The 10,175-nt window shown below is 43.9% G+C and overlaps 1 protein-coding gene across 2 annotated transcripts; it reads right to left on the bottom strand.

Moving 5' to 3' along the window:
- Positions 1-5,814: 5,814 nt before the first annotated feature.
- Positions 5,815-10,173, bottom strand: LOC120646941. Of its 2 annotated transcripts, XM_039923486.1 has the most exons (5): positions 9,943-10,173; positions 8,296-8,391; positions 7,140-7,262; positions 6,541-6,669; positions 5,815-6,270 (listed from the first exon to the last, which is right to left on the bottom strand). In XM_039923486.1, exons 1-5 carry the CDS (start codon positions 9,948-9,950, stop codon positions 6,189-6,191), a joined length of 438 nt encoding a protein of 145 aa, XP_039779420.1. In that variant the 5' UTR covers positions 9,951-10,173; the 3' UTR covers positions 5,815-6,188. The 2 variants fall into 2 exon arrangements, with proteins under 2 accessions (XP_039779420.1, XP_039779421.1); XM_039923487.1 differs by lacking the exon at positions 8,296-8,391 and having other exon boundaries at positions 9,943-10,095.
- Between the last annotated feature and the right edge of the window lie 2 nt (positions 10,174-10,175).

The following is a 10,175-nucleotide window of genomic DNA, read 5'->3' as shown; positions in this document are numbered from 1 at the left end:
CCGAGGTTTTGGGTCTTGTTTGGGCAGTCTTGGAAGTTGGTTAGGTGTCGTAGAAGGTGTGCGTGCTGCTTTCCGCGTTGTTTCGTGGCCGGGGCGGTCGGAACACGCGCGCGCCGCCGTGGCCGGCGTGGTCGCGTGGCCGGCGTGGTCGCCGGGGCGCGCCGCGGAGCTCTGTGCTCCGGTCTTCCCGAGGTTCGATTGAGGGCCGGAATGGGTTCGTGGGGTGGTGGTGGTGCTCCTCAATCCCCCTCCCGGCGCGGGGAGGCGCCGCCTTGGCCGGTCAGCGTTGGCCATGGCAGGCTGCCGCCCCCCCATGGCGTTCCTCGCTGGGGGCGCTGGGATTTGGGAATTTGGGGGCGTGGATGGAGCGTGGAGAGGGGGGAGCAGGGCCGCAGGCCTGGGGGCCGGCCGCAGGTCGCCGGTGTGGCCGCCGCCGGCGAGCTGCTGGAGCCGTCGCTCCCTGTCCGTGCGTGGGCGGCAAAAACAGAGGAGGGAGGAGGCTTCCGTGAGGAAAAAAATAAAAGAAGAGGGGGGGGGGGGGGGGGGGGGGGGATGGAAAAGAAATGAAAGGGATAAAGGAGGCTTTGTGTTAATGGTTTAGATAAATTTTGTTTCTTGTGTTAAAAAGATTTTGTGGTTGTCCAAAATTTGTGAAATAAATTTTATTAGATTTCTTTTACCATTCTTTATGCAATAAAACTTTAAACCTTTATTTCTTTTTAAAATAGAACTTTGATATTCTTAAATATTTAATAGAAATAATTAGGAATAATAAGAAATAGGAAATTAAGGTTAAAATGTGGTTAGGACTTTTGCTTGTGTTTTAAGTGTTGAATTACAACTTTATAGGGGGTATAAGGTTGTAATTCAATTCTTTCAAATGCTTTGCATTCATGCACTAACATTGCATCTCATTACGACTAGAATCGGAAGTCGCGGACGTCAGCGTCAAATACATTGAGCTGCCGCCCGAGGGACCCATAGGAGGAGAGGAGGTGATTGTGATCGAGCACGAGCCTGAGCTCCAAGCTGAAGTCCCACCTCCTGAAGCCGATCAAGGCAAGCACCGGAGCATCTACATCTACTAATTTCTTAGTGATTGTTGTTATTTCATGCTATCGCATGTGAATGCTTAAGTCTAGGAATTGATTGAAACCCATTTGATGCATGATCAACTTTATTGTTTTAAGGACATCTTTGCCACCTTCGCAACTAGTTAGATCAAACCAAAATGTCTAAAAGAAACCCACACTAAAAGCAATCAAAGGTCTAGGTATTACTCAAAGGTTCACTTGATATAAACAGGCAATGTATGATGAGTAGGGTGATCGTTGAGTACAGAGTAGAAGAGGAGTTCTGGCTCTGTCCTCACTTTCAAAGAAAGAAATAAGGAACTACGGTATGTTTAACCTTGATCAGGAGTTGACAAACTGGTCATATACTGACATATGGAACCAGTAAGCCCAATAGCTTGGTTGACCTAAATACTTGAACCAAGTTGTACCCCACTCGACGTGGATATAGGTGGCGGGATCGTAGCCTGAAACCTGTGTTGAGATCAAGCCCGACGAGGGGTCCTTCATGGGGGTGCGAACCCGGGTGTTGGTAATCTTGGTTCAGGGTTTAGTATCCTCCTTGTGAAAGGTTGCCGCGTGCAGCTTACCGGAAGTTGTACGTGACGTGTGACCAGTTATCTCCTGCAGGATGTAAATCGATCCCAATCGCCGCAATTCTCGGATATGAATGCCGTTTGATCTTGCTTAAACATCGTAAATAATTACAATGCAACCAGTATAAAAGTTGTTGCTTGTGAACCTAGAGTTATTGTAATGTTTGTGAATGAGGTTTATTCTTGAGTCTAGTGTCTATATATGAGTCTCGGTTAGGAAGTGATTGTTTGGAGTTCAAATTATCTTTTTTTTTTGAACCAACATACCAGTCCACTCTAAACAGCCTTGCATGCTCCTTGATCTTCTGCATTTATTTTCATTTAGTCGGGTCAGTCTTGCTGAGTACCCTTTTGTACTCAGTGTTTGTGTTGAAATGTTTATAACAGTTCCGCCGGAGGAGCCTCAGGAGTAGAGCTCCAAGACTCAGAGAGTATGTTGAGTCCATACCTCTCTGAATGTTTTATAAACTCGTTGTAATATATGAACTTGTCTGGCAACAATCCCTAAGACTGTAGGTGTACTCTTTGAAAACTCTGTAGAGTCGGTATGCATTAAGTTTGTTCTTATATTGTAATAACACTTTCCTAGTTTTATGTTCTATAATAAATGCCTGTGTGTAATATCTGAAGCTCTATGCTCGTGATCCCGTATGCATGTTTATGGAACGGTTGTTTGGTGAAAAGTTCGGGTGAAGCCCGACGGACTATCGGATTTATTCCGTTTTAAGAGCGTTGACGGGATTATTCCTTTAAATGATGATCGGGCACTCTTAAGTCGGGATAAATTGGACGGTTCTGCCACAAATACCCCTGCCCTTCAAACCAATATTTTAGCAATAAAATGACATGATAATTTCAGCAACATTCCAACAATATTTCAGCCATATTACAGCAGTGTTTCAGGAACATTTCAGCACAGTACTTGAACCCATGTACAGAAACATTCCAAGCACACAAAATAACAGGTTCACCCACATTTGGTTATCTAGTAGTACGAAGCTATATCCTAATTACAGACTATGTCTTCTTGGACCTCACAACCTTCGACCCTTCTCATTGACAACAACGGGAGATGGAGAGAGAGCTAGACATGCAACAGGCTCTATATTTCCTTCAAGGTCCATCAACCTCTTACGGCTATAAATGGATACAAATTTAGTCAAACTAATAGAGAAGATAAGCATAAAGACATAAAAAAATCTAGATAAATTACCTTCTTGTCATAGGGCTTGGTGTACTTGTAGAAATGATAGCTCTAGTTGGTGTAGAAGCTTCAAATTCTAGCAGCCTCCTTGACATACTGCATGATCGAACCATGTGAAATTGTAGTTTGAACCTAAAATATAGTTCAACAAGCACAATGCAATACCTTCTTGTCACAGGGCTCGTTTTTAGATACAGTAATAGCTCTACTTGGTGTAGCACTGCAAGTTGTTTATATTTATAAGTTAGCAGCAGGAATGTGCAAGTTAGGTGTAAACTCATAAAGATGCAATTTTAACACTCACAAAGGGTCAGCAATGGATAATTGTTCTTCTGGTGTTTCAGCAGCAACTGATGGCACTATTGTGACACTTTTTTTTGCCTGTCTTTCTTGGTGGCTTTGGAGGGGCCGGTGGTGGTGCATCATAATCATAAACAGGTTAGTTACATGTTTTTTTCCATATGCCCAAGCTGTCTGCATCTTTTGCATTTTGTTGTTCTCTTTCCAGAGCCCCCTTCTGCAACTGATTTGTACCTTCTCACCCTTGGTCTCCTAGCTGCACTTTTCAGAACTGGAGGCCACAACTTGAACCCAGGATTAACTTGAGGCCATTGTTTCCTATCAGTCATGGGCTTCACACATTTCCCATAGGCTTTCTTGAACTTTGCCACAGAATAATATTCATGGATATAGTCTTCAATCTTGTAACCTCGAATTGAGGTGATTATGCACAAGGCATGTGTACATGGCAGCCCAGTCACTTGCCACCGCCGGCAGGTGCACTTTCTCTCTTGAAGGTCAACTGTATGCCTCGAATGAACTAAGTTTCTTGTCACACTTGCCTTGCTCAGGGCCAATGCTGGATGCCTCCCTGACAGCTGCGGGGGTCTCCCTGGCCGCCGCCGCGAGCCACACCCTCGCTGGTGCGGCGTGGGCTGCTAGCCGCCGTCGTTGCGAACTGCCATAGCCGCCGCTGCGAACTGCCGCGGGGGCCGCCGCCGCTTGGGGCCGCACCCTCGCCGCTGCCGGGTGCCGTAGCCGCTGCGGGGGGGGGGGGGGGGCCTCAAGGCCGGGGCCGTCACCGTCGCGGGCCGCCCTCGCGGCGCCGGGTACCGCCGCCGGGAGCCTGCCGTGGCGCTGCCGCGAGGATGAGTTCTCCCCTCCATTCGATCCAGCGTGACTTCTGTTGACTAGAGGCAGGGGCAATTCAGTCATTTCCCCATGGAGTCCAATTAAAATGTAGTATAATAATACATTTAGTGTCCAGCAGCAAATAACCAACATTCAAGAGTGTGTTGAGGCAAAGCCGGTCTTTTTTGGTGGCCTGTGGCAAAAGCCACCTTTGAGGAGTGTCCTAGAGCAAATTTTGCCTAATATAAGAATTTAGACGTGTCCATGCAACTTTTGTTCACTTCCCCATATTGGGTATGACCATGTACACACTATATGGAAGACTTGACCTCATTATCTTAAATATTGTACTCATCTTTTTTTTTCATCAAATTATCGCCGCCCTGGCTCCTCACTATTGCCCCTTCTACATGGAATTCTCAGTACCAGTAAAACGAAAGTCCTAAAACGTTGTATTATTACTCTGATCATGAGGGGAATTGGATGATAACTAACCATGATGTCCAACTCCAATCGGGTACTTGAAGACGTCAACGGTTTAACTTGCAATACGTAGGAGGCCGGCAGGACAGGTGCTCGCATGATTTGAACGGTTGAACCTCTATGACCGTGCATAGTGAAATTCGAGACTACATCCTGACAAGTGCATATCAATAATGGGATTTGCAATATTAGGCATGGTAAACATATGTGTACATAACTGCTACCATGATTAATTTACAAGAGTACGTAGAGGATGTAGCAATTAAACTCCAGTTGCATAGCGCAGAGATCACACAAGAGGAGGCAAATTCGTAGGGGGCGGGGCAGGGCAGAGGACCCTGGCTCCCGATGAACCCCGAGTTCTATTCTTCAGAAGGAAAACGATAATGTCTCGTTACATGTTCTCTGGGGATTATATCCCTCTCCACACCCACGCCACATACGCGCCCAATAGAGTAACACGCCTATTACAAAGTACGTTTTCTCTCTACGCACACGCACTCGTCCTGGGCAAATTGCATACTGAGAAGTCGCTGATGAAGTGCAAGTTTTCAGTTGGTCGTCGTTCCATCAAGTCGGAGATGCTGCACATCAAGTCGGAGATGCTGCACATCACGTCCGACAGGCAGCAACAGCAAGAAATCCATATGCTGGACGTCCGATAAGCTGCTCTTTTAGTTCTGCGCAGGATTGGACTACAGCTACAACGCAGGACCGAACCAAACTGGGTTGTCAAAGTTTCAAGTTACTCCAAAAACAACTCAGCTTGAAATATGTACGAATATTCTGAGCAGGAGTTTTGCGATTTTCATCAGCAGGGCAACTCAAGGAGCAAAACAATAATAAGGTATTAACTGGCAGCTCGCACGGTCGCACCCGCACGGATCCGACATGGCAAAGTCTCAGTGGGGCCAGGTCAAGCCGTCGCTGCTATAGAGCTCCGGTGGGAAAGGGCCACGCCCGCCTGCGAGCGTGCACGAGGGGACGAGAGAAGAGCCCTCCCTGATGTCCCGCGCCCTCGCGTGGACGAGCTTGCCTCCCGTGCGACGCCGATCTGGCCGCCCGCTATCCCGTCCTACACACCAGACTGGAGGAATGCGCCGCGAGCAGAGGCGGCACGGAACAGGGTCACCACATGTAGGAGGTACGGGAGGCAACGGACAGCAACGACAATGCATATATCCATCTATAGACTGATATGAAATCATGGGGATGTTACGCACAACTTACAGATTGCAAAACTGCATGAATTGCTGACAAGAAGAAAATTCTGCTGAAAGAAACAGGTACTAAATGCTACTTTGCATCACCCTTTAACTCCCACAGATATTTCAAACCATCATCATATATCATAAGTATGCAACCCACAGATTTCAAACCAACATATACGAAACAGACAAGTTCTTTCAGCATGAACTTCACTTCACCAGGCAATGTTTATCTGTCGGCCGGGAGGCAACATTTATCATCAACTAAGATTTAGCTTGTCACGCATCTGTCGGCCGGGAGGCAACATTTATCATCAACTAAGATTTAGCTTGTCACGCTACCCAACAGAAGTAACTAAACGACAGTACCCAAACCACATAGTAAGCCAAAACGGTACTTCTAAGTGATTTGTCTCTTAGTATCACAGCCGCAAGTATTTTAACAGTACGTCAAGGGTAGGAACATCTGGATCACTCATTCTGTCAGCTTCATTCATAAGTCTCCACTCATGGTGAGCTTGATCTGCTTGAGGCGCTTGAGCAGGAATTCAACCCTGTAAACCTTGCCACCCCACCTACAATACAAGGGAAGAGTATGCAGGTCAACACTTAAAATTCAACCAAACTGAAGGCATCACCAGAAAGGATGAATAATCAGTACAACCTAACCTACAGATTCCTCTAAACATATAAACCAGCCAACCTCAAACCTACCAATCCAAATGTTTCCAGGTAAAACTGAACTAAAAACATATATTCATTATTCAATGGCAGCAGAACTGAGCAATTATAACCAAGACTCCATGAGAAAAAAAGTTGCTTACGAAAGGAGGATCAGGCAATACCTAAGTTTAAAGCGTGGAACCATTGTGACAAACTTTACAATTCCTCCAGAAGCTGCCTTTTTCTCATTGCATTGCTCTGCGAGCATGTTGACCTCAGAAACCTTATGCAGTGCTTTTTCAGCAGTTCCACTGAAACAAACATATTAATTTGTAAATTTTCATGCAAATGCAACATGTTTATACAGCTGGGAAAAACAAAGGGATAAAACCATGCCAATGTATGATTCGGCAGATCACTGTCAGAACTAATTTAGGCTACTTCTCATACTCTCAAACAATGATTGTCAATTAAATAGGGGTTGATTTTATGTCCTAGACCAACTGCGACCAAAATGCATTTTTGCATGTAAACAACAAACTCAACATTATCAAGTAAGAGCCCTTGAAATAATCATCAGATAACAAAAACAAGCAGAAAGTATCAAATCCCTTTTGACTGAAAATTTTCATCAAGTGAAACAAGCTTTGACATCTAACTAGAATCAAACCTACACAATGCATATCACCACGATCAAAATACAAGTACACATTGTCCATAAAACAGCATTGAAGGACCCAAGAAAATGATGATTACAAAAAAGCCACTAGAGAGGCAATACCTTTTCTCAAGGACAAGAGCTATGTCCACCATCTCATTACTCTTCCTCCCCTTTGTCTCACCAGAGAGCTCTGCACGAGCCCTAACCTGAGCACCCTTAAGCAGGGATTTTCCTAGACTTTTGCTGAAATACGACAAATCATATTACTGAGTAAATTTTTATATGACAAATCCTATACAGTAAAAGTAACCAGACGAAACCTTGACAATTTAAGCCTCCCAAAAAGATTACTTGTACTAACATATAATCAAACAAGAATAGAAGAAATTATACCAATAGAAAAAGTAATTTTGTACAAACACATCTAAAGCTTCAGATAAAATGAATTGAGAATGCTAATGCTCGATCAGAGAGAAGAATTTTTAAAGATTGTTTCCCTTCATTGGGTATACTTGCATCGAACTGATTCTATCCCCCACGGACTACCAATCCTCGTATCATGTAATTCAGACATGGTACCAACTGAGAACCAATACTGGTAACAAAGCAGCAACCAGCACAATACTCTCTCTATTCTCTTTTGATAGTCCTATTTAAAAAAATTTAAATATTCACAAATGATAGTCTTATTTGCTATTGGCATGGGCTATGGCAATAAATAGCACTAGTAACGAGGAGTTTCCAGTTAAAACATTGGAGGACCAACTAAAAAGTTTGTGTTGACATCAGAAGTCTTACGCAGGTCTTTTTCATCAGTTCCACTGAAACAAACCATATTAATGTGTAAATTTTCATGCAAATGCAACACGTTTATACAGCGGTGAAAAACAAAAGGATAAAACCATGCCAAGTCTTCGGCAGATCATTGTCAGAACTAATTTAGGCTACTTCTCATACTCTCAAACAGTTATTGTTATTTCAATAGGGGTTGGTTTTTTTGTCCTAGACCAATTGCGACCAAAATGCATTTTTGCATGTAAACAACAAACTCCATGTTATCAAGTAAGAGCCCTTGAAATAATCATCAGATAACAAAAACAAGCAGAAAGTATCAAATCCCTTTTGACTCAAAATTTTTATCAAGTGAAACAAACCTAGGAATGAAAACATAATGCATATCACCACAATCAAAATATAAGTACACATTGTCCATAAAACAACACTGAAGGACCCAAGAAAATGCTGGTTATAAAAAAAGCCACTAGAGAGGCAATACCTTTTCTCACCACTATTCTTCCCCTTCAACTCACCAGACTGCTCCACTAGATCCCTAAACCTAGCACTCTTAAGAAGGGTTTTTCCTAGCTGTTGGCTGAAATACGACAAATCATATTACTAAGTAAATTTTCATTTAAATGTATGTGCATATATAGTATAAGTAACCAGAATGAAACCTTGGCAATTTAAGCCTTCCAAAAAGATTACTTGTACTAACATATAATCAAAAAAGAATAGAAGAAATTATACCAACAGAGAAACTAATTTTGTTCAAACACATTTAAAGCGACAAATAAAATGAATTGAGAATGCTAATGCTCAATCAGAGAGAAGAATTTTTGAGGATTGTTTCCTTTCATTGGATATACTTGCATCGAACTGATTCTACCGCCACGGACTACCAATCATCGTATCATGCAATTCAGACATGGTACCAACTGAGAACCGATACTAGAAAAAAGAAAAATAATGATACATCATTAGCCACAGGGTCGTATAGTGAAGCAGTGAACCCAATCTATGCATGTGTGCGTGCATTTGAAGTGCAAATGTGCATATAAAATTATCAGGTGACTAAAACTAGCTCAATCGAGTCTCTTATCTCTTAATTACAAAAAGACTCACAAAAATGCATAGAGAAATCGCAAACATTCATATGACCTCGTGGCAACAGCAGTGAACATGGTAGGACAACAAGAACAAGCAAACCTGCACCTGCGGGGGATGTTATATTTAGTAGTATAGGAAATATCTAGGGGAGGCTTCTTGTCCTCAAAGTCTTGTACTTGTACCCCTATATATTCGCCCTCAACGCTCAATGCAATATAACCCATGATTCATACACAATCTATCCTTCCTACATAAACATCTGAACAGAATGCAGAAGTGGAGCACAACCTAAAATATGAAACAGGAACGCTATTTAGGATGGCTAAAACTTCCTGATAAACAATTTGAGACTGACAGTGACGCTTGATGGCTGATGCAACAATTAAGTAAACAAAAGCCTGAGCTACAAGGGAAACATATCTAACAATTGCATATATATAGATCAAACGATCCAGTACATATCTGAAATGTAGACTAAGATTGTGCCAAAATTCGAAGGGGTACAGAACACCTAAGGCTGTCGAACTTGCTCCAGAAGCATGAGCATGGCAACTTGAACCAGGTGATGAGACATGGAGCTATGGAAGCTTATCAGCCGCCAGTCAGGCGCTTGAGAGCGCTTCTCTCTTTTCCGTTCCTTCCACGACCCCCAATTAAACCTAAACCCTAAACCCGTTCCCTTTATCAACCTTCTCATCCCCAGCTAAACCTAAACCCTAAAACCGTTCCCCTTCATCTACCCTCTGATCAACCCCCATACGATCCCCTTTTTCTCCCCTCTTTCTCCAGTGCCGTATACAACTGCCATCCAAACAACCATCCTGATCTACAATACAACTTTCTGACCACGAAAACCCCCTCAATTACAGTGGATGGAAACCGCATCGTCCCGGATCGTGGGGGAGCTCTCAACTACCATCCAAACGACATCGCCTAGATCTTACAACTTTCTGACCACGAAAACCACTCAAATCTAGTGGATGGAAACCGTATCGTCCTGGATCGCGGGGAGTGAAGGAAAATGACAAGTTCTTACCGAGCCATGGTCCCAACTCGTCGGCTAAGGGCGGCGGCGCCGGGTCGGAGACTCGGAGGGGCAGGGCGGCGCTTGGCGTCGACGCTTCGTACACCGGCGATGAGCGGCTGATCAGCGGAGAGGTGGAAGTGGCGGCCGACGGTTACGGGGATATTTATAGTGGGATCACCTTTTTTTTAGAGAGAGTATAGTGGGATCACCTGGTGGAGGAAACGAGGCTTCTGGGCCTGGGG

This window comes from Panicum virgatum, chromosome 9K (genome assembly GCF_016808335.1).
Source record: "Panicum virgatum strain AP13 chromosome 9K, P.virgatum_v5, whole genome shotgun sequence".
In the NCBI taxonomy this organism is placed as follows: Eukaryota; Viridiplantae; Streptophyta; class Magnoliopsida; order Poales; family Poaceae; genus Panicum; species Panicum virgatum.
The sequence above is the reverse complement of the archived record's forward strand: the minus strand, read 5'-3'. Positions and strand labels throughout refer to the sequence as shown.

What these genes read in the sequence shown, in the direction of transcription:
- LOC120646941 (XM_039923486.1), bottom strand. An exon ending in GCTCTTGTCCTTGAGAAAAG is followed by an intron (nt 6,670 to 7,139) that starts GTATTGCCTCTC and finishes TGTTTGTTTCAG; the next exon opens with TGGAACTGCTGAAAAAGCAC. An exon ending in GTTCCACGCTTTAAACTTAG is followed by an intron (nt 6,271 to 6,540) that starts GTATTGCCTGAT and finishes CTTGTATTGTAG; the next exon opens with GTGGGGTGGCAAGGTTTACA.